The sequence below is a fragment of the Protopterus annectens genome, chromosome 10.part0 (assembly GCF_019279795.1).
Source record: "Protopterus annectens isolate FY-2018-M chromosome 10.part0, PAN1.0, whole genome shotgun sequence".
NCBI classification, from domain to species: Eukaryota; Metazoa; Chordata; order Ceratodontiformes; family Protopteridae; genus Protopterus; species Protopterus annectens.
This window is the reverse complement of record NC_056744.1, coordinates 1,018,596,940-1,018,621,803: the sequence shown is the minus strand read 5'-3', so window position 1 is coordinate 1,018,621,803 and position 24,864 is coordinate 1,018,596,940. Positions and strand designations below refer to the sequence as shown.

The following is a 24,864-nucleotide window of genomic DNA, read 5'->3' as shown; positions in this document are numbered from 1 at the left end:
AAAACTGCCGATGATGCTTCTCCTAAACCAGTCGCCAGTTCGCCGGTACTCAGTGAGGTGCTTTCGCAGCCCCTGATACCCGCTACTTCTGATTCGCAGGCCTCTACTGAGACCCATTCAGAGTCCGGTATGCCGTGAGATGCTTCCAGCTATGGAACCCACGGATGTCTCTACCTTGGATGGGTCCGGAGCCACTGTGCAGGCACCGGCGTCTGAGGGTGTATTCAGGCCTACAGACTTGCACATTAAACTGACGCCTCCTTCTTTACTTAGGCCTAAATCTTGATCCATGCCTAAAAAAACGACACCCAGCCCACATGCTCAGGCCTCTATGCCTAAAAAACAAATAAGAATGGCTGAAGATCTAATAACTCTAATCAGAGGTAGCCAACCCCCTCCTTCTAAGAGGCCTAGGACTGAAGTTGATTATGAATCTTCTGATTAGGATTCTGTTTCTGAGTCTTTTGATGATCTGGATTTGCCTTTATCTACTTATGAAGATTCTGATGTATAGGACTCCATTCATCTCTGCTTCCCTTCCTGAAGATTTTTCTTTTGGGGAAACCTTACATACTCTAAGGGAGCATTTCCACTGGGAAAGCCAGGATTTTTCTTATTCAGAAAAGAGTCTTAGGGATTTCCTTCTCCTACCTCAGCATAGGCCTTTAGCTATTCCTCCTGTACTAGACATTGCTGATGCTTTTACGGAATCTTGTTTGGCCCCTGATACCCTGCCTCCTGCTCCCAGAAAACCTGATGGATACTACAGGGTCCCCGAGTCCCACAAGTTCCTTTTTAAAAATCCTATTGCATATCCAGAGACCATTTCACAGGGGCCCAAGGACATTAAGGCTTCTACTGCTAAAAATCCTACCCCTTCTGATGGAGACTCCAGGGCGCTGGATAGATGGGGTAAGAAGGTTTACACTTCTGCAACCTTGGCCATTAGGGCTTTAAACTGCCAGTTTCATATGTTAAAGTATCAGTGATATTTTATTGGACTGCTTAAATAGAAAATGATTTTGATTCCTGACTGTGTGGAAAATAAAGAATTACAGAATTTAATGCATTCTGCTGAACAAGTTGGAAAACATAATTTGCAGTGTGGTTTTGATTCATTAGAGGCCTCTTGCAGGGCTGCTGTTACTGGGTCTGTGCTCAGAAGGCATGCATTGCTTAAGGAGCAGTCTTTGCCTGATCATGTTAAAGCTAAATTGTTGGATGCTCCATTAAATCAGGACCGCCTGTTTGGCAACAAGGCTGAGGAATTTCTTAAAAAGATGGAAAATAAAGCTAAATCTATGCAAACTGTGAAAGATGTTTTTTACAAGTTCAGCCTCCTAGATTTAGTAGGCACTGGCCCTGTAAAAATTGGTCCTTTCCAGCCCCTTCCAGGTCTTCTCAAGCAAAACCCAAACACAGCAAAAACCCCAGGTTTCAGTCCCAGGGGACACACAGAGCTAAGCAGTGGGGGGGGGGGGGGGGGCTCCATTTCCAAATCTGGGAATAATAAGACTCCCCCTATGGTAAACTGTCTCAATGACTTCCTTTTAAAATTTCCAAGCACTTATCAACTGACTGCCCCTTTGGGGGGAAAGATTGCTCTTCATGCAAAGAATTGAGAACTCATTACCCAGGACAAAGGGTACCAGGGATACAGATTTCACTTTCACACGTTGCCAATACCAAGCGGGTGGCCGCACCTACCCCCAAATCAGTGGGCAGAGGCCCAAAAACAAGCACTTTCTTTCTTAAGCATGGGGGTTATTCAACTGGTACCAGAAGAGGAAAAGGGACAAGGTTTCTATTCGAGACGTTTCCTGGTACCCAGAAAAGACAATTCATGGCATCCTATCCTGGACCTGTCTACTCTAAACACCTTTTTGGAGATTCCAAAATTCAAGATGCTGACCCTTCACCAATTACTTCCTAGGCTAGGCAAAGATGCCTGGTTGGCAACAATAGATTTAAAAGAAGCATACCTGCACATCCCAATCGGGGAATCTTGCAGAAGATGCCTACACTTCAGAGCAGGCTACACGCACTATCAGTTCTCTGCACTGCCTTTTGGCTTATCTACTGCACCCGGAGTATTCACAAAGTGCCTAGCTCCCGTTATTGCATTTTGCAGGCAAAGAAATATTCAAATATACCCATACCTGGACGATTGTCTAATTCAGGCAGAAAGCCAGGACATACTTTTGAATCATCTGCCCTTTGTACAAAGGGTTCTAACTTGTCTGGGGTATACCATAAATGAAAATAAATCACACCTGGTACCCTGTCAGCAAATTATAGTCCTGGGAGCTAGCTTGAATACAACTTCCCAGATGGCTTACCTCACGCCAGAGAAACAAATTCATTTGACAAACTACTTCAAATAAGTGGCCACAAAAACTCTGCTATCTGCAAGCCTTGGGGTTCATGGCCTCCTGCATTCTTCTAATTCCATATGCAAGACTGCATATGAGGAAACTACAGTGGTATCTAAAAAGCCTATGGTGTCAACATTCTCAAGACCTAGAAACAATGATTCCTATCATACCTTACCTACGCCTAGAGTTCCTTTGGTGAAAGAGGACTGCCACCAAAACAAGGGACTACCTTTCACACCACCCCCTGCCGCCTAAACCCTAACAACAGACGCATCAGACTATGCATGGGGGGCTCACCTGGCAGGGAAGCGCATTCAGGGCAAATGGAGCCCAAGTCAAATGCACCTGCATATCAATCAAAAAGAAATGTTAGCTGTACAGAATGCTCTGACAGCCTTCAAGGACCACATTCTTCCAGGACAACTAATGGTAAAGACGGACAACACCACTGTTATGTGGTACATAAACAAGCAGTGGGGGTACACATTTTTACCCCCTCTGCAGACTAGCTATGGCATTGTGGAACACAGCCCTAAGCTACCAACTGCACCTACAAGCTCAACTCCTGCCCGGAAAATTAAATACACTGGCAGACGGACTAAGCAGAAAACTCATGGACCCACACGAGTGGAAACTGGAACCAAGGATTTTCAACATGTTGACAAGCAAATGGGGAGCCCAGATAAAGACCTGTTTACCTCTCCCCAGAACTACCAATTTGACAAATTTTGCACAATTACTCCCCACAAACAAGCCTGGAAAGTGGATGCTCTGTCCTTCAGCTGGAAAAACCTATCAGTCTATGCCTTCCCCCCCTCTGCCTCTGCTCTCCAAAGTACTACTAAAGATCAAACAGGACAAACAAAGGATGATTTTGATTGCTCCGGACTGGCCGCACCAACATTGCTACCCCCTCCTGCACAGTGTGTCACGGTTATCTCTATGACACCTGACTCAGACTCCTTCCTTGCTGTCTCAGCAGGAGAACCAGATTCTGCACCCTCAGCTTCTAACACTGAACCTTGCAGCCTGGCTAATTACTTAATGTCTCCTTTACCATCCCTCAGCAAACCTGTGATGGATATCATTTTAGAGGCAAGGAGGCCTAGTACTAGAAAATCTTATGCTGAAAAATGGAAAAAATTCTGATTCTGTGCCGGGAACCAATCTCAAGAGATGAGCACAGCAGCTGTTTTTTCTCACAGACACACACACACACACACACACACACACACACACACACACACACACGCACGCGTACGTGTGTATATATATAGACACTATACACACACACATACATATGTACTTAGTAACATATTGTTTGCTGGAGAGCGTTGTGAAAATTATCGCTTGATTGAGCACCAGAGAGATGGGCACTGCACAGTTCTCTTGAGTTACAAAGCATAGCAAGACATACAGTGACAGAAATATGCATTTGATAATAAATCTGTGCAACTACTAACATTTATTTTCTCTTGGAACCCTGCTTATTGACAATATGGTTATCACCTTGTCCCTCCTTACAAGGGATAGTCCCTGTCTGGGATGTTGTGTCCTGCAAAGAAACTAAAAAAAATGGCAAAAGTCCTGAGATTTTTAGGCCAAAAAATATTTCCCAGATTTTCTTTAAAAGTTGCATGAAACAGATGTTCATCGTGTTTCACTGCTGCACTCATTACACTTGGGTTATCCTGCCATCAGGCGGTCCCGCAGTCGGCCAGAGTTCAAAAGTCTTGGTCCAGCGTCGGTTTCTATCACTTCTTCCCTGACGTCAGTGCGCCAGGGGTATATAAAATGCAGCCGATACCATTTTCTTCAGTCTATTCTTCCTTGCGCATGCCTTCAAATGCGGGTTCTTCAATGGACTCTGGCAGTCCAGTGGTCTTGGCTAGACCTGCCCATGGATTTTCCGATCAGGATCAGTCACACCTGCAAGACGTCTCTCCTTTGGTGGCTAAGTTCACCGGAGGTTGCAGCGGGACGCCCTTTCGTGTCATCCCCATTCCAAGCCACAGTGACCACGGAAGCCTCCCAACTCGGGTGGGGGGGGGCACTGTTTGGGAAGGACAGTCCAAGGCATGTGGTCCAGACAGAGTCCAAGTTGCACATTAATATTCTAGAGATGAGGGCAGTGCTTTTAACGGTGAAAGCCTTTCACACTATCCTCCCTCTCGGAATGATTGCAGTTCAGTCAGACAACATGTCGGTTGTCTGGTATGTCAATGAACAAGGGGGAACTGGATCCTATCCCCTGTGTCACGAGGCCATGAGAGTGTGGGAGTGGGCGACTTCCACCGGTCGGTTTCTGATTGCAATGCATATCCCAGGACACTCCAACATTTTAGCGGACAGATTGAGTCGGGCTATTCTGATGCCGTACGACTGGTCTCTGAAAAGAGTCAGTAGCGGAGGAGATATTCCTTGCATGGGGACAGCCTTGCTGCGATATCTTCGCATCTCCTTCCAACGTGAAGTGCAGCGAGTTCTTCGCTCTGATTCCCTCCCCAGGGGATGCCCCCAGAGATGCTCTAGACCATGTTTGGCCCCCCCCCCCGGCTTCTGTATGCTTACCTTCCATTACCACTCATTCCGAAATTTCTTCAGAAAGCTTGCTGACTGGGGTGTGAAGTGATCCTCGTTGCCCCATTCTGGCCTCGCTAAGTTTGGTTTCCCTTCCTTTGGTCTCATCTTTTAGCTCCTCCATGGATTCTGGATCCCTGCCTTGGTCTAATCTCTCATCCTTCGGGTGCCTGCCCTCCCAACCTGGACAGCCTCAAGCTGACAGCTTGGTTGCTCCAGTTCCATTGATTGCCAGGACTCTTGGTCTTTCACCCCCTGTAAAATCTATACTAGTGGCCCATCTTAAAGCTTCCACTAGGAAAGTTTATTGCAGTAAATGGAAGCGTTTTTTCCATTTGGGCCTCTCACAGGAACCTGGATCCTTTTACAGCCCCTGTTCCGGTGGTGTTACATTTTTTGACTAGTATCTTTCAGCAAGGAGCTAGCTTCTCCATGGTGAAAGTACAGTTGGCAGCCATTTCTAATTTTTATGTTGGGGAAGATAACATCGCCTTAGCTTCTTCTAGGCTGTGTAAGGCTTTTCTTAAAGGCACTTTTCTTTTGCGTCCTCCTGTCAAAGATTCGGTGCCTCCTTGGGACCTTACCTTTGTCCTCCAAGCATTGGTGGCTCCACCTTTTGAACCTGCAGCTTCACTGGATCTAAAATTTTTGTCTTGGAAGACAGCCTTTCTAGTGGCCATTACATCAGCCAGGAGGATTTCTGAGCTTCAGGCTTTGTCTGTCGTGCCACCTTATTTGGTCTTCCATAAGGATAGGGTATCTTTCCTTACAAATCCTTCATTCTTACCCAAAGTGGCATCTGAATCAAAGATAAACCAGTCTATTAATCTACCCATTTTCTTTCCCAATTTCCAAAACAAGGGTGAATATAAACTTCACTTGTTAGATGTTTCATAGAACAAAGTCATTCCACAAGTCCAACCAATTGTTCGTTTCCTTTTCCAAACCTTTTTTGGGAAAGGCCATTTCCAAGGTTTCCTTAGTTAGATGGATCACTCTTTGCATTTCGTATGTTTACAAAGCAAAAGGGATGTTCTTCGTTCCACATTGCTGCAGTCCTTACTATTGGGTAGTCCGCTGTCCAGTCGGCCCGAATACCAGAGTATATGGCTGACGTCGGTCAGGGCGCATTAGACTGACGTCAGTACGTCAGGGTACTAATGCGCATGACCGACGTCATATCCTCAGTCTTTTTTGCCGCATGGTCCGATGCAGAAGCAGTTTTGCGAGTGCAGGTTGGCGTTCTGAAATATTTCGAGCGGAGTTTCAGACCGAATCAGAGTTGGCTAAGTACCCGTTGGGGAACATTTTGGTTTTCTTGCCTCAGTATTTAACCGGATGTCAGAAAAAGTGAATAACTGTATTTCTTGTGGGAAACAGATACCTCATAGGGATTACCATACCTTGTGTATACCTTGTTTAGGGCCTGAGCACGACGTTGTTGGATGCCGCTCTTGTGCTAGGTTTAACAAACGCACTATTAAGAGATGGTTAGACTGTGCCAGGTTAGTGTTTGGGAAGCGTTGCAATTATAAAATGCCGTCGGATGCTCCGACGCCCGCTTCGTCCAAGAAGCGCAAGGACAAAACAGCGAAGCCTAGGGTTGATGAACCGGCAGTCCCGGACGTCGGTTCTTTAGAAGGCTCAGTGGAGCCAGAGGTTTTGCCAGGAGTTTCTTTGGAGTCTCAGGCAGAGACTTTACTGTTACAGGATGTGCCTTCTCAGGAGGTAGGCCAGGCTGAGGGGGCTTCTCAGGTAACTGTCCTTCCCTCTCTTCCCAAGGTAGTTAGAGCCTCTCCTTCTGTTGCCAAAACTTCTTTGAGAGGTAGGCCAAGTTCAGCTTCAGTGGGGGCTTCTCCTAGCATTTTAGGTTCTGTGCCTAAGAAACATATGCTTAAAATGGCAGAAGATTTGATTACTATGATTAGAGGTTCTATGCCCCCTCCTGATAAGAGGCCTAGGGTGGAACCGGAGTTTGATAGTTTTGAACAGTGTTCAGAGGCTTCTGAGTCTTCTGCGGAAGATTTGCAGGAGTATCCTCCTTATTCTGATTCTGATGTGGATGATTCCACTCCTACAGCTTCTCCTCCTGAGGATTTTTCATTTTCGGAGACTCTGCATTCCATGAGGGAGCACTTTAAATGGGAAGGCCAGGATTACTCTGATTCCAGGAAAAGGCTTAGGGAATTCTTGTTTTTGCCCCAGCATAGGCCCTTAGCTATACCTCCTGTGTTGAATGTGGTGGAAGATGTTTTTGCAGAGGCTTCCCTGAACCCTGATTCTTTGCCTCCTGCTCCTGTTAAACCTGATAGGTACTATAGGGTGCCTGAAGCTCATAAGTATCTTTTTAAGAGTCCTAGGGCAGACCCGAAACTGTTTCTCAGGGACCTAAAGGTGTTAAGGCCTCTGTGGTTAAAAACCCTGTTCCCACTGATAAAGAGGCAAGGGCTTTGGATAGATGGGGAAAGAAAGTGTATACTTCTTCCACTTTAGCCATGAGGGCGTTGAATTGTCAGTTTCACATGCTTAAATATCAAAATTATCTCCTTTCACAACTGAAATCTAAGGTGGATGCTTTGGCGGAAGGTATTGAGTGTAAAGAGTTGCTGGATTTAGTTCATGTGTCTGAACAAGTGGGTAAGCATTCTTTGCAATGTGGTTTTGATGCTGTACAGGCCTCCTCGAGGGTGGCTGCCACTAGTTCTGTTCTTCGCAGGCATGCCTGGTTGAGGGATCAGAATTTAGCTGAGCATGTTAAGACAAGGATTTTGGATGCTCCTTTACAGTCTGATGTGTTGTTTGGTTCGCCTGTGGAAGCAGTTTTAAAGAAAATGGAGGACAAAGCTAAGTCTATGCAAACTGTTAAAGATTTTTGCAGGTGCAGCCACCGAAGTTTAGTAGAAATTGGCCTACTAAGGGATGGACATATCCTGCTTATGATTCCCAGTCTAGGGGTAGGTCTAGACGTGGTAGGGGCAGAGCTCAAGGTTCTTTTAGGCCTAGAACAGGGAGTTCACCTGCTCAGACTTCTGGTGAGGGCAGGGGTCAGTCCTTTCGTAAACAGACCCAATGACCTGCCTTTTCAGCTGCCAGTAGATTCTCGTCTGGCAGCTCCTTTGGGAGGAAGACTGTCTCTTTTCAAAGAAAATTGGGATTTAATTACTCAGGACAGATGGGTGTTGGATATCATTCACCACGGTTACAGGTTTTATTTCCATACATTGCCCCCTTTCAAAGGCATGCCAGAAGTTCCTCCTCCACAAAGGACAGAGGCTCACAAGCAAATTTCTCTGTTACTCCAAATAGGGGCCATTCAGCCAGTCCCTGTATCAGAAAGGGGCCTAGGATTTTATTCTCGCCTGTTCCTAGTACCAAAGAAGGGGAACACATGGAGGCCAATTTTGGATTTATCTATCCTCAACACTTATCTGGACATTCCCAAGTTCAAGATGTTGACGTTACAACAGCTTTTACCTCTGCTGGGCAAAGATCACTGGATGGTAACTTTAGATCTCAAGGAAGCTTACCTTCATGTGCCTATAAGACTAAGTTGCAGGAAGTATCTGCGTTTCGAGCTGGAAATTCTCATTATCAGTTCTCTGCATTGCCCTTTGGCTTATCTACTGCGCCAGAGTATTCACAAAGGTTCTGGCTCCAGTGATAGCTTACTTCAGGCTACAAGGAATTCAAATCTATCCTTACTTGGACGACTGCCTGATTCTGGCTCAAGAAAAGGAAGACCTTCTACAGCATCTGGAATATGTTATAGCAGTGCTAAGATGCCTAGGGTATTCTGTGAACGAAATAAAGTCCAGTCTAGTACCCTCTCAAGACATGTGCTTTCTGGGTGTGAGACTGAATACAGCAGCCCAGATGGCCTTTTTAACCCCGGACAAACAAAAGAGTCTATCCCTTTACTTCCATCAACTATCTCATCAGTCCGTGCTGACTGCAAGGACAGTCCTTCAAGCATTAGGGTTCATGGCATCTTGTATTCTGGTGCTTCCCAATGCCAAACTGCATATGAGGAAGCTGCAATGGTATCTCAAAAATGTATGGACACAGCACTGCCAGGATTTGGACACTGTCATTCAAATAATACCTTGCCTTCAAAAAGAATTTTTGTGGTGGGCTCAGGAATGTCACCTAAACAAGGGACTCTCTGTGACCCGGCCAGAGGCGAGTCAGATTTTAACGACAGATGCCTCGGACATTGCTTGGGGAGCTCATCTAAATGGAAAGTGGATACAAGACAAGTGGCCTGCCAGACTACAGCATCTACATATCAACATGAAGGAGATGTTAGCAGTCCAGTTTGCATTAATGGCTTTCAAGGAGTTACTTCTTCCAGGGCAGGTGTTGATTCTAACAGACAACACAACTGTCATGTGGTACATCAACAAACAAGGGGGAACACATTCTTATCCTCTATGCAGGCAAGCAATGATTTTATGGGAGACTGCGCTCCGCTTGCAACTAACTCTTCAGGCAAGGTTTCTGCCGGGAGCACAGAACTCCTTAGCAGATGTGTTAAGCAGACAAATCATGGATCCCCACGAGTGGAAACTGGATCTTCATGTATTTCAGAAATTGACAGTGTCATGGGGAACTCCAGACATAGATCTGTTCGCTTCTCCACTAAACCACCAGCTGCCAAAGTTTTGCACAAAGGGGTTTCATCACACAGCTTGGAAAGTGGATGCTCTTTCTTTCAGTTGGAAAAATCTTCATGTGTATGCCTTTCCACCTCTGCCTCTTCTTCCAAAGGTGCTCTTAAAGGTCAGACAAGACAAGCCAAGGATGATTTTAATTGCTCCAGATTGGCCTCGGCAACACTGGTACCCACTACTAAGGAGTCTGGTAAGGAAGCCTCCATGGCCTTTACCTTTGATTCCACACCTGTTATCTCAGAAGGACGGTCATCTGCTCAATGTCAAGCTTCACTCTCTTCATCTAACAGCCTGGCATATTCTGTGTTGAAGCACAGCAGGTCTCAACTTCCTCAACAAGTTTTAAATGTGATTATGGAAGCTAGAAGACCTAGTACAAGGAAAGTGTACGCAGAAAAATGGAAGAGGTTTTTATTTTGGAGTACAGCAAAGAATTTGGAGATTTCTGAGCCTAATTTGAGTGTGGCTCTTCAATATCTTACTGAGTTATTGGACAAAGGTTTGTCCTTCTCTTCCATTAAGATTCATGCTGCAGCAATTTCAGCTCATTATGATTGTGACCCACCATTGTTTTCGCATCCTTTGTTCAAGCAGTTTCTTAGAGGGGCAAAGAATATAAGACCCCCATGAGCTCCTACTCCTGCTTGGGATCTCAATTTTGTGTTGGAAAAACTTACTCTACAACCTTTTGAGCCTGCGGCTACTGCTGAGTTGAAATACTTGTCATGGAAGACTGCTTTTCTGTTGGCTATTACTTCTGCAAGAAGGGTGTCTGAGTTGCAGGCCCTTATGGCAGTAGAGCCCTTTTGATTTTCCATAAGGATAGGGTATCATTACGCACTAATCCTTCCTTTATGCCTAAGGTGGTTTCTAGTGTGGCTTTAAACCAAACTATTCATTTGCCTACTTTTTATGCAGACCCCCAAAATAAAGGGGAAAAGATTTTGCACACTTTAGATGTACACAGGCAATTGCGTTATTATTTAAGCAGGACTAAGGATTTTAGGCAGTCTCAGCAGTTGTTTGTTTCTTTTGCTTTGAGTTCGCAGGGCAAGCCTGTGTCAAAACAAACTATTTCTAGGTGGATTGGCTTTTGTATTGCATTTTGTTATTCCCATCATGGCAAGGAGTTTCCAGCTGGGATTAGGCCTCATTCCACTAGGGCTACTGCCACTTCAACAGCATTTCTAAGGGGGGTGGCAACTAAGGATATTTTGGAGGCAGCTACTTGGAGTTCAGTGCATACTTTCTCTAAGCATTATCACCTTCCTATCTACTCTAAGTCTAGGGCTGGTTTTGCCACAGCTGTTTTGCAAGGCATGTTGTCAGCTCCTGCTTCTTTATGATTTGCCAGCCTCCCTTACCTCTGCTTTGGGATTCTACCCAATAGTAAGGACTGCAGCAATGTGGAACGAAGAACATAGTACAGTTTTGTACCTACCATAAATGTAGATGTTCGAGGATCCACATTGCTGCAGTCCAATTTACCCTCCCTCCTTCCCCTCTGTGTTTAGGGGTGGTTGTGTAGGTGAGGTTATATGCTGATATTTTTGTATATATTTTTGTATATATTGTACATATTTTTGGTGCAGGTATTTTGGGCCTTGTCTTTTTAGGGTCTTCTGACATCTGGGGCAAGAAAAGACTGAGGATATGGCGTCGGTCATGCGCATTAGTACCCTGACGTACTGACGTCAGTCTAATGCGCCCTGACCGACGTCAGCCATATACTCTGGTATTCGGGCCGACTGGACAGCGGACTACCCAATAGTAAGGACTGCAGCAATGTGGATCCTCGAACATCTACATTTATGGTAGGTACAAAACTGTACTTTATCTCCTCCTGGTATAATTAAAGCTCACTCTACCAGGTCCATGGCGACTTCTGCTGTCTTTTGGTCTAGGGTTTCTTTGGATGACATTTGCGCAGCAGCAACTTGGGCAAATCCACATACCTTCATTTCTCATTATAAATTAGACCGGATTTCCAGAGGAAGAGCATCCTTTGGCTCTGCGGTGCTCAGGAATATCCTTCCATGAGGCCTCCCAGAATTTAAGTAGCTGGGGACTCTGTCCCACAGGTTGCAGATAAAATGAAGTTAACTACTTCAGATAAAGTTATGTACTCACCATAACGTTCCATCTGAGAAGTTATACTTCACCTTCCCTCCTTCCATCCCCCTGACCTTATCATATCCATAAGTATGTTGGGTTCTTTGGGCTGAGTTGCTAATGTGTATAGTTGCAGCAAACTCTATCTGAGGGAAGGCAGGAGATGGTGGTGCATTATGGGTAGGGGGAGAAGCTCGGAGCTTGGAGCAGATGCTAGAAAATAATTTGCCGGCTCGGATCTGATATGGATCCGAATACCCACAGGTTGCCGAAAAATGAAGTAAAACTACTCAGATGGAACATTATGGTGAGTACATAACTTCTTTTTTCAGCTACATACATGGCTTCTGAATGCAAACAACTTTTTACATTCACTTCATCTTTACTGGTGCATTAAGGCCAGTAAAGCCAATGCCAACTAGTTGTAGACAGGACGTGTTTCATCCTATCAGTACAAAATAACTGGATTGTTTGGCCATACTTTTTAGAAACATAGTATAAAAACAAGACTGATGTTCATAACTTTAGGATGACTAAAAATTACCTCCGACTCTGACTTGGGTGAGGAGGACTTTGCGTTTTGTATACATATATCCTTAAATCTTGTATGAGCTGTGGATCATAATGAGATTCACATGAGGCTCCCCTCCAGTGGAGATTTTTTTCAGAAAAACCTCAAACCATGCGAGGGAGCACTTTACATGCAGATCCAAAAAGGTCCTGGCAGTGCAGAAGGTAAAGAGACTTTTTAGGAATGAAAGAGTACAAGGCTTTATTTGGATTCCTAGAACACTTCCACCCCTTCAAAATATGGGAAAGTTTTATAGAGTTCATGAATTCTAGTCATCCACAGAATGACTTTGTACTCCATAATTATAACCCATTACTTACTGTAAACCTCAGATGCATTTTCTTCCTATTTGTAGTTGTTTTTTATAGTGCAGTGTTTCAAGTTAAATCCTTGGTAGAGTTCTATTCTCCCATGTGACATTACCAAAAAGTTCTTTGAAATGTGTCATTAATGTCAGTGTAGGGAGTGTATCTGTGTGTGTGTCCATAGACATTAATGGAAACACCACAGCATGTGCACAGGTCCCCATCCATTAATCATTATTTTCTACATTTTGATGGTGTAATTGTGCTCACATACTAATTTGTTGGGAATTTGTGGAACTTCAAAAAGATTGGTATACATCATAGCTGTTATTAGTGGCTCATCTTTTGAAAGTTTAATTTTGCTGCCCAGAATGACATCAGTAATAATTGCTGAGCCAACACTGGAGCTCTGTCACAAGAGCCATTCGACCTTAGCTCTGCAGGGTCAGACTGTGAATCTGCTGAGCCCTGCTGCTGAATGCCGTTCAGGCATGAAGGCACCTTGTTTTGGGAAAACTGTATTGTATATGCATGCAAGTCAGCACAAACCTTAACTGCTATTTTTAAATTGTTGTATTTGTGTATTACGTATTTTATTTTTATGGCATAATGTATTTTAAGTCTGATATTATTTTAAGTCTGATATTAGGTGTTTCTTAATTTTGATTTCCAGATTTATTTTATTTATTTATTTATTTTAGGGTTTGCTGTCATTCCTGAGTGCTCCTTTGATAGGTGCTCTCTCTGATGTCTGGGGACGAAAATCCTTCCTACTTCTCACAGTGTTTTTCACCTGTGCACCAATTCCACTTATGAAAATCAGTCCGTGGTAGGTACATACCACTGTAACATCTTATTCCTAATGTATTACTGTTCTTGTAGGTTCATCATTTATTTCAGAATTGACATAAACACTTAGCCTGCCTTTTTTAAGTAGTTGTATGTAATTGCAGTATTTGTACACGCAGTTTATAAAAAGTGCTATAGTTTTGACTGTGATTAAACAGATTATAGGGAACCTTCTAAATTCACTCTTTTTTAACCATTTTTCAATTTAGTACATTACTCACATTTGGTAAAATAGTACCGCCCCTGAGTTGTACTTATTTTCTGTTTTTTCTCACACACACACACACACACACACACACACACACACACACACACACACACACACACACACACACACACAGACACACACACACACACACACACACACACACGCGTACGTGTGTATATACATAGACATTATACACACACACATACATATGTACTTAGTAACATATTGTTTGCTGGAGAGCGTGGTGAAAATTATCGCTTGATTGAGCACCAGAGAGATGGGCACTGCACAGTTCTCTTGAGTTACAAAGCATAGCAAGACATGCAGTGACAGAAATATGCATTTGATAATAAATCTGTGCAACTGCTAACATTTATTTTCTCTTGGAACCCTGCTTATTGACAATATGGTTATCACCTGTCCCTCATTACAAGGGATAGTCCCTGTCTGGGATGTTGTGTCCTGCAAAGAAACTAAAAAATGGCAAAAGTCCTGAGATTTTTAGGCCAAAAAATATTTCCCAGATTTTCTTTAAACGTTGCGTGAAACAGATGTTCATCGTGTTTCACTGCTACAGTCATTACACTTGGGTTATCCTGCCATCAGGCGGTCCCGCAGTCGGCCAGAGTTCAAAAGTCTTGGTCCAGCGTAGGTTTCTATCGCTTCTTCCCTGACGTCAGTGCGCCAGGGGTATATAAGATGCAGCCGATACCATTTTCTTCAGTCTTTCTTGCCGCGCAGTGCCCGAAGCAAAAGCAGTTCACAAGTGCCGGTTGGCCGACTCCTGAGATTTTCAATTCGAATTTTCAGAACCGTTGGGGAAACTTTTTCTTGCCTCAGACCGATGTCAGTAAAGGTTAATAATTGTATTTCTTGTGGGAAGCAAATACCTCATAAGGATTTTCATTCTTACTGTATTCCATGCCTAGGCCCAGACCACGATGTCACTAGTTGTCGGTTTTGTGCTACATTTAACAAACGCACTATTAAACGTTGGTTTGATTTTGCTCGCCATTACTTTGGGCGAAGGTTTAATTATACCATGCCGTCGGAACAACCGACAACCGGAATACACAAAAAACGCAAAGACAAGGATAAGGACAGGCATCCGAGGCCCAAAACTGACGATGAAGCCTCTTCTAGGCCAGTCGCCGGTTCTCAGTGAGACACTTTCACAGCCCCTGACACCCGCTACCTCAGAGCCACAGGCCGCCTCCGACTCCCACGTGGAGATGTCTAGGCCTCTGGATACTCAAGGTGTTGGGCCTACGGAAACTAACCCTTCAGATGGGTCCGGAGCCGCTGAGCAAGCATCGGCTTCTGAGGGTGTTTTCAGACCTTCACAGATTACCATAAAAACTACAGCCAAGTCTAAAACTCCATTAAAGACAAAGAAGTAAGTACAGCATTCACCTGGACAGGCCGCCATGCCTAAAAAACAGATGCTCAAAATGGCCAAAGACTTAATTACTCTGATTAGGGGTACCCATCCCCCTCCTGATAAAAGGCCTAGGCAGGATACAGACTATGATTCCTCTGACCAGGTTTCCATTTACTCTGATTCCTCTTCAGACCAGGCATACTCTTTACCCCCCTATGAGGACTCTGATGCTGAAGAATCAATTCCTTCAGCCTCTCCTCCAGAGGATTATTCTTTTGGGGAAACTTTGCATACCATAAGGGAGCATTTCCATTGGGAGGGCCAGGATTACTCAGAATCCAAGAAAAGGCTCAGAGGTTTCCTTTTATTACCTCAGCACAGACTCTTTGCTATTCCGCCATTGTTAGATATTGTGGATGATGTGTTCTCTGAATCCAGTTTAAATCCTGATTCTGCTCCAGTCAAGCCAGACAGGTACTACAGAGTCCCTGACTCTCAGAAATTTATTTATAAAAACCCTGTTGCTGACCCAGAAATTATTTCCCAGGGTCCCAAAGGGGTAAAGGCTCCCATGGCTAAGAATCCTGTTCCCTCTGACAGGGATTCTAGAGCATTAGACAGATGGGGGAAGAAAGTTTACACTTCTGCAACTTTAGCAGTAAGAGCTTTAAATTGCCAGTTTCACATGCATAAATACCAACAATATTTAATGTCTCTGTTAAAGCAGGAAATGATTACATGTTCAGAACTACCTGACTATAAAGAAATGCAGGAATTATTGCATGCAGCTGAACAAGTGGGCAAACATACTCTGCAATGTGGTTTTGATTCATTAGAGGCTTCTTGTAGAGCAGCAGTTACAGGATCTGTGATTCGAAGGCATGCTTGGTTAAAAGAACAAGGTTTACCTGATCATGTTAAGGCTAAATTATTGGATGCTCCTTTACAGCAGGATATTTTGTTTGGTGTTAAGGCAGAAGAGGTATTAAAGAAAATGGAGGATAAGGCAAAATCTATGCAAACGGTGAAGGATTTCTTACAGGTACAGCCACCTAGATTTAGCAGAAATTGGCCTTCAAAGAATTGGTCCTTTCCAGTGTCAGACAGACCACAAAGAGGCAGATACAGACACCCAAGAGGCAGATCTCAGCCCCAAGGCTCTTACAGACCACGACAGTGGGGGTGCTTCAACCCCAAAAGGAGGTGAAGACAAGTCACAACCTTACAGGAAACAGTCCCAATGACTTCCCCCTTCGAATGCCAAGCACTTACCTTTTGGCAGCTCCCTTAGGGGAAAACTTGCACTTTTTCTCAAAATTGGCATGTAATCACCCAAGGCAAATGGGTTCTGAATATTGTGTCTCAAGGTTACAGGTTCCACTTTCACACTCTACCAAGGCTAAAAGGAATGCCAGACCTGCCACAAAATCAATGGGCAGAGGCACAAAAACAAATGACAGTCCTCATGGACATGAGAGCTATTCAAAAAGTGCCACAACAGGAACAAGGACAAGGATTTTACTCAAGACTTTTTCTGGTCCCCAGAAAGGACAAAGCCTGGAGACCCATACTAGAACTTTCTACTCTAAATACCTACCTGGATGTTCCAAAATTCAAAATGTTGACACTACAGCAGCTTCTTCCCATGCTGGGCAAGAAAGCTTGGCTAGTTACTTTGGACCTCAAAGAGGCATGCCTGCATGTTCCTATCAGACAAAATTGCAGAAGATACCTCAGATTCATAGCTGGTTCAATGCATTACCAATTCTCTGCACTTCCCGTTGGCTTATCTACTGCACCCAGGGTCTTTACAAAGTGCCTGGCACCAGTAAGTGCATTTTGCAGACAAAAAGGAATTCAAATATATCTATACCTGGACGACTGCCTTATTCAAACAGAGAGCAAGGACATTCTTCTATAGCATCTGGCATTTGTAAAAAGGTTGCTAATTTGCCTAGGGTACACAGTAAAGGAAAAGAAGTCAAAACTAGTGCCCTCACAAGAGATAATATTCCTGTGTGCCAGCTTAAATACTACGGCCCAAATGGCTTATCTCACGCCAGACAAACAAGGACAACTGACTCAGTACTTTCAATTGATGGCAACAAAGACCCAACTCCCTGCAAGAAAAATTCTGCAGGCCTTGGGATTCATGGCATCCTGCATACTACTAATTCCATATACCAGACTGCATATGAAGAAATTACAGTGGTACCTAAAAAGCGTGTGGACTCAACATGTCATCCCAGGCTGACAGACACTGGATCCCCTTTGAATGACACCAAAATTTTAGCCAGTTATTAAAATCGATCATTTTTATCTTTATATTGTGGCATCATTCTAGGTGAGGGTAGGATGCTGCTCAAGGTCAGAGTCATACCGGCCTGGGCCACATGATCGGAGAGCTCCTTTATGTCTCTTTTCATGTAGTCGAGGGAGGTACGTCTCAGGTCGTTCACACCAGCGTGTACTATGACCGAGTCATACTTGTACTTGCTTTGGAGCGACCTGAGTGCTTGCGTAATGTGGTGGATCCTAGCGCCCGACAGGCAGCTCACTGTGACCTTCTCTTTGTTCAGCATGGTGAGCGGAACGTCAGTGTGCCTGACTATAGAATCACCTATTACAAGTGTGTCAGGTGTGTTGTTCTGCCTTAAGGGCTGTGACTGTTTGGCACTCTGACTTTGTGGGCTATGTGTTGCTCGTGTTTTGTTGTGGGATAGCATTTGCTTGGATGTTTGCTTTGGAGGTCTCTGCTGTTTAGGTAGATTTTTGATTAGAGCCTCCAAATTTGTTTTTGTGTGCTTGTGTGCTTGGATTGCTGTTGTGGTAGGACTATGTGAGACTGGATTAGTGCTGTGTGGTGTTACCTTCTCCTCCGGTCTTGTTTCACCAGTTTTGAGGTGAGAGAGTTTGGCCTCCAGTTTGGCTATATGGTTGCATCTCTCACATATGTTTGATCCTGTTTGGAGGAGGAGAGGGTTGTCAGTGTACATGAGACAGTTGTAACATTGCCTCAAGATTCCCAGATTCACCAGTTGGACTGGGGAGGACACCATTAACTGACCTTTGGACATGCTAGAGTAGTATAGGGGACTCTTATCACACAGTTAAAAGGACCAATAGGGGACGAGGTAGTCTTAGGTGGTATATGAGGATGTAGTGCTTTTAGTATATTAGTGCTAAAATGCAAGATTGCTTATTTGGGCAAGTGCAGGGTCTTAGATTGAGAATAGGATGCTTACTTTGAGAATTAGAGCAGTTCCAAGGGAAAAAGTGAAGAGCAGACTCAGTGGAGCCGGAAAAAGTTTACGCCTGATTAGGCGGCGCTGCCCGATGCTGCGCTATGCGCACAATCGCGCAAAAGCGGATTTATATGCAGGGAACTTCAAAGAGCTAGAAATGGTCCAAAACGACCAATTACTACTAGATTCTTGTGCTGAGGTCACTCCTTCGGGGACAGATAGGCTGCTCAAGGCTCCCCACTCCCACTGGTGAGCAGAGAAACTTCCTTCTATCCAAGTAAGGTAATGGGCAACACAGGAACTATCCCAAAGTCCAGAATACAGCAAAGCCTGTATAGGGGACTACTCTAGCCAAGGAAAGGCGGGAAACAAGAAGCAACTCAAATGTTGTAAGCATAAGATTTTATTTTGGAAAAAAAGTTATGTCCTTTGCACTGGCCATGGCAATGGTTTGTCATGCAAAATCTCACGCTTCTGTAAAAATGTCCCACTTCGGGCATTTGAAAAGGAGGTAAACCTAATTGACAAAACTGTGCAGGCCTTACTAACACTTTGTACCCAACAGTATATCCATTTACATCTCGGATAACTGAACTCTTGTCGCACTTAGTTGTTTAGATCTACCTATGACAGACATATGCATGCAAATGTTAACCTAAAAGCATGACTTTTCCTTTTGAAGAATGCTTGATGACAGTGTGGAATAGTTAACTGTAGCATAAGAGAGAGCATTCTGAAACTGGTCAGTTGCCAGATAATAGAATGATTCCAAAGGACAATGCAACATAGTGTGTTTGAGATTCTTCTTCAGAATGATCCCTGTTTGTTAAGTTTGTCTTCCCTAGAGTTCTTAATTTACTATTCTCCCAGAGCTCTTCTTAGTCCTTCTTGTTCAAACCGCAATCTAGCAACAGATTCTAGTAGCAAACTGGGTCATTGGTTTTAAAGATGAATAACCAGTATTCCCTATATGGTGCATTTTCTAAAAAAAAAAAAAAAAAATGTGTAGGATTACTTTTGACTATGATTTTAATTTGTGTCATAATTTCTGGCTGCAGGAAGGTACCCCATTATTTATTGAATTTTGTAAATGAGTAAGTGGACTGGTCCATTGACCCTTTTCAGCTACGGGCCAGGCTTCAGAGGAGCAAAGTGCTATCAGTAAAAGAAGTTGAGAATACATAGTAAAGTGGTAGTCAGAAACAATTACAGTACAGTAGAGCAGACTGAATAGAATGATACATCATACTAATAAACAAAACAGTAGTAAACAGCTAGCAAAACAGTATGGCATAATGAGTGAAGTACGTATACAATATTTCAGACAGTGTGACCAGATATTAGGCTCCAAGAACAGAAGTAAAAAGGCTGGAAGGAAACACTCAGGTCCACAAATGAGTGTGGTGGGAGGGTTACTGGTAATGACACCTATGGCACCAGTGTAAGGGGAAATCATGGGGAAATACAAGGCACTTTGTATAGACAATGAATATTTACGTACATGTTTGTATAAGGGAATTGTGCCTAAAGGACTATGAGTGCAGAAATACCCCAACAATATTAATGGTGGAAGTGATTTATACAAGGAACAAGGGAGCCCACAGGATTTTTTGCAGGGGGGTGCAAACCCAGAGCCCCACCCACATAGCTCACCCCGCCCCCTGCCAACACAGCCCCGCCCAAGTCCACCCACCCCAAGCCCCGCCCACACAGCCATTCCAGTGTCCCATTACTTGGCTATTTCTCCCCATTTACTGTAGACACTGTTCAAATCTGTGTGCATACTGTTTTATGCTTTAGTTCTACAATGATTACAGGCAGTTGGATTTAATTTACAACTTTTATTTCAAACATTATAGCCCAAACACTGAGACATTTACTAAACCTAAACAAAGCAATAGTCTTACAATGAAAACAGACTTGGCATTAAAGCTTCTCTCCTTTTGAAACTCACATTCAGTGAAACAGCATTGAAACCCACATTCAAAGAAAATGCATCTGGCCAGTGGCAAGTTATTTACCTTTGAACTGTTTTAAAGCAATAGGCTTCTTGCACACCGTTAGGGCCATGCAAAAGTTATTTGATTTACCTGATTGTATTAATTATAATATATAATTGAATGATATCCCTTGTATTATACAGCAGCACTTGTTTCAGTATCTCTGCTGAAGTAAAAGTAATCTGAATAATTCCACATTAAAGATATCTGAAACTAATGAAGATGTTGTTGCTAGAAAACAACTGTATATTTCAGTGTTTCATCTACAAATTCAGTGCCTGCTGCCGTCAAAGAATAAATTGCCTATGTTAAATTAAAAAAATGGTAAGCTGGTATATTGCAATAGAAAATGGATGACAAGCTGAAAAACAGGTTCATAGTTATTAGGCATCTCATCCAAAGGAGGACATCCTGAGGACTGCAGCATACAAATGTATATGCTGTAGGAATAGAACCTCAAGCCTTTACATTAAGATGCAAGTATTCTACTTGTGGTGCTACTAACATAGCTTTAAAACTTTATACCACAACAGAGATATCATTTGCTAAACAAAACAGTTGCACATTGTAAATAGACTTGGCATGAGCAGCAGTGAACTTAGCTTCCCTTAAAACTCACAGTTCCTTGAAAATGCACTTGAAAATTCCACCTGTTAACTCTAACTTGGGCATTTCACTTTCTCTCTAACAAACATGCCACACCCCTCAAGGCCTCAACCTTAGTGCAAGAAATCTGGACAAAGCCTAAAATAAATAGGGATAGATTATAAATATGGCTCACAGAAACTTAGAAAATTGCAAGAGTAACAGGATTTGTGTTAGTATGCATTTTTCTAAATGACATGACATCTAAAACTGAAATGTCTCATTTAGCAACTTCAATCCTTTTAGGAGGAATATGGGGCAAAAATCTGGGCAGCTGAGGGGTATGCTACCTCCCTCTTATACACACACCAAATAATTCTGGTCAGACTTGAATTAGTTCTGGGAAGGTTGCACTGAACGGCACAGTGCTTGAGCTGAAGTGGGTGAAATCCTGGTAGCCAGTGATAACTGATCTGCAGCTCAGCAATGTGAAGCATTAAAGCATTTTTAGCAGAGCATTGTTTCATCACTACCTATTGTGTTTGCACATAAGCTGTAGTTATTTTAAACATTTGCCTTTTTTGATTACTACAGAGTACATTTACCCACCAGAGCTATTGTGTTTTGACTTCAGTGTGGAGCTAGTTGTTGCAGGGCTTGGCTTTTAAGTAAGGTAGCAATGCTTATTTACCATATACCATTAAAGTCACCCAACTACAAGTGTACTTGCACACAGACACTGCTATAAGACACTGGTCTGCAATAAAATGTAATGAGCTTCTGAAAATACTGTAATCCTGTCCTTTTATTACAATGAATATAAAATACTTCGAAATAAGGTAAAAAAGCTCATAATCTTCGACCGACAAAACTACTTTTCCACACTTCAAAACAATAATAAAATCAAACCCTCAGAAATTTTGGAAAGGTATCTCTATTCTACTTAACCCCAGCAAACCAGATACCCCTACCCCAGACCCAAACGCTCCTGACCAAGACTTGGCTACCCAATTTAACTCTTTTCATTGAATCCATTTCCAAATTAATGTCATCTTTCTCTAACACCACTACATTCTCCAAAACTCCCTTACCATCCCCAACCATCTCTCTTACCCTACTCTGCTACTACTTCCTCATTCCCATCTGCTAACTCCCATCCCTCCACTCCTCCTACTCCTACTACTTCATTAGCTTCATCTGCCCCTAATTCTCCCTCTTCACACTCCTTTTTTCTCATTAAAACCTATACCCACTTCTACTATAAAGAAACTCCTTATGAAACTGAAGCCATGCACCAATGCTCCTGATAACATCCCTTCTTACTTTCTTAGCAAAGCTGCTGAAGCAATCGCTTACCCTATTAGCATTTTAATCAACCGCTCTATCCAAGAATGTGTAGTACCCCAAGTCTGGAAAAGGGCCTTTATCATACCTCTACATAAAGGTGGCAACAACAACAATGTTACTAATTTCCGCCCCATCGCTATTCTGTCCCCCATCTCTAAACTCCTAGAAAAGTGTATCCAACTACAACTCCTTCCACATCTCTTAGATAATCATCTACTAACTCCTGCACATGGATTCAGACCACATCATAGCACTATGACCGCCCTCCTCTTCCTTGAAACTGTAAATAAAGCCCGCGACTCTGGCCAAATTGTTTCTACCCTACTACTCGACCTCTCTAAGGCCTTTGGCACTCTCTCACAGCCTGCTACTAACTAAACTTTCTAAACTTAACCTATCTCCCTCCTCCTTGAACTGGTTCTCCAGCTACTTATCTAACAGATCTCAAGCAGTCAAATGGAAAAAGGGCACCTCCTCATTTCTAAATACTCCTACTGGGGTACCCCAGGGCTCTATACTGAGTCCCCTTCTCTTCAATATATTTATAAATGATTTCCGCAACTCTATCCCATTCTCAGACATCATCCAATATGCCGATGATTCTGCTATTATCTGGGCTGCCACCTCTATCCCCTCACTCCTAAAACTGACTCAAGATGCTTTTACAACAACTGAGCAATGGATGAAAAGGAATCACCTAGCACTCAATGCCTCTAAAACCAAATTAATGTTTTTCACCCCCTCTAAGGCAACTTCTTTCAATATAAACACATTCCACATCTCTAGACAAAATAATCTACCCCTGGAACTGGTGTCCAAGACCAAGTTACTTGGGGTCCAAATTGATAACCAGCTCAAATTCAACTCCCACCTACAGTTAAATATCAAGAAAACCCATCAAAAACTAGGTATGCTTTACAGACAAAATCATTACCTTACACCTGCTACCAAAATCACCTTCTCTACCTCATTTCTTATCCCCTCCCTTCTCTGTGGAGCTCCACTCCTAACTAATCTACAGACCTCTCTAAAAACACAACTTTCCTCTTGCTACAACAAAATTGCCAAGTTCGCTACCAACCACAAGTCCTCCACCCACCACTGTTCCTCTCTCCAAAAACTAAAATGGCTACAGCTACCCAGTTATCTCACATATACTCAACTAAATCTTGCACATAAGCTCATTTTCAACCCCTCCCTTTGTCCCTCCCTTTCATCAGCCTTTAAAATGCACCTTCCTGCTAGAGTATTAAGGTCCAACAATCAAAATCTATTAGAAGTATATAAACCAACTCATCCTCCAGGCAAAAATCTTCTGTCTTATGGCCTTGCATGCCTTTGGAACTCCCTACCACCTTCCATTTGCACCACCCCCAACCATTTTATATTTAAAAGATCTCTTCACTCACATGTAGTATCCCAGTGGGAATGCTCTTGCTCCCACCCCACATAACTAACTTGCAAACTCCATCTTCTTTCTTCCTCTGTTTCCTCCTGCAACTTTCCTAATTACCCACCCTAACTCATACATATTATTATTCCTACAATAAATCTGAAAGAATATACTAGGCCACACTTCCTAAGTATTGCTTCCCTAATACGTTATTGCTTCTCAGTACTTTTGTGCATTGCTTCCTAATATGTTGTTATTCCTCAATATTGTCATGAAATGCTTCCAAATATGTTGTTATTTCTCAGTGCTTTTGTGCTAAATTTCCCTTTAGTCTGTATTACCTATTAATTTCATCACTAGATTGTACTCGCTCTAGTTTTTGCTGTATTATTTGCAAATTGTTATTTCTTGTATGATTAACTTCTGTGTAATTGTATAATTTGTATATCTATTAATAACCTACTTAGTTTTGGAGCTTTTCTCCCCAGGACTCCATTGAAAACGGGTTCATTTGGCCCAATGGACTATCCTGGCAAACCAACTGCAAATAAAATAAATAAATAAAATACTGTCATATGCATTTCAATACCCAAGGCTTATACATTATCTAGTCATGTAAATATTCTCTGCATGGCAACAACGAAAAGGCTTTCAATGCTGGTAATTCTTTAACAATATACTTACTAAAGCTTACTTGCATCCTACAATGTCCGACAAGCTTACTAAAGCTTACTTGCATCTTACAATCTCCGACAAGCTTACCTGATGTTCATTAAACCATTGCTACTTAAACAGAGCAACAGGGCACTGTGACAGCATACAGTTCCTGAATAAGAAGCATAAATCAACAGTACAAAAATCTGATAGAAAACCAGAACATTTTGCAAAATCAAGGACAGATGAAAAGCCACGGTCGTGTTTGTGATCTACTTTGGATGGGGGAATACTCTGCACACTTACACTGCATAACTGCTCCTTGCCTTCCATGGACACATCCAGAGCCACTACAATGGGGAGCGGGGTGCAATAAGTATGTCACAATTTGAAATGTCTCTGGCTGACAGTGATGGATCTGACACTCATACCTCTCAACTTCAGAGCAAGAAGTCTGGACAAAGCCATACATAGAACTAGAAGTGGGACACAAGCCCAAAAATAAGGCCAATTTTTAAATATTGCTCTTATAACTTAAATAGAACAGGTAGATCTTGCATTAGTACAAATTTTCTGAAGGGTATGAAAT

General features: G+C 43.0%; 1 protein-coding gene across 1 annotated transcript in view; it reads left to right on the top strand.

Annotated features, from left to right (window-relative positions):
• MFSD14A (major facilitator superfamily domain containing 14A) overlaps window positions 1–24,864 on the top strand; it is a 953,206-nt gene that overhangs the window by 213,878 nt on the left and 714,464 nt on the right. Inside the window, exon 4 of the mRNA XM_044085782.1 lies at window positions 13,315–13,442. Within this exon, the coding sequence (XP_043941717.1) occupies window positions 13,315–13,442 (128 nt within the window). The remainder of the gene's footprint in view (window positions 1–13,314; window positions 13,443–24,864) is intronic.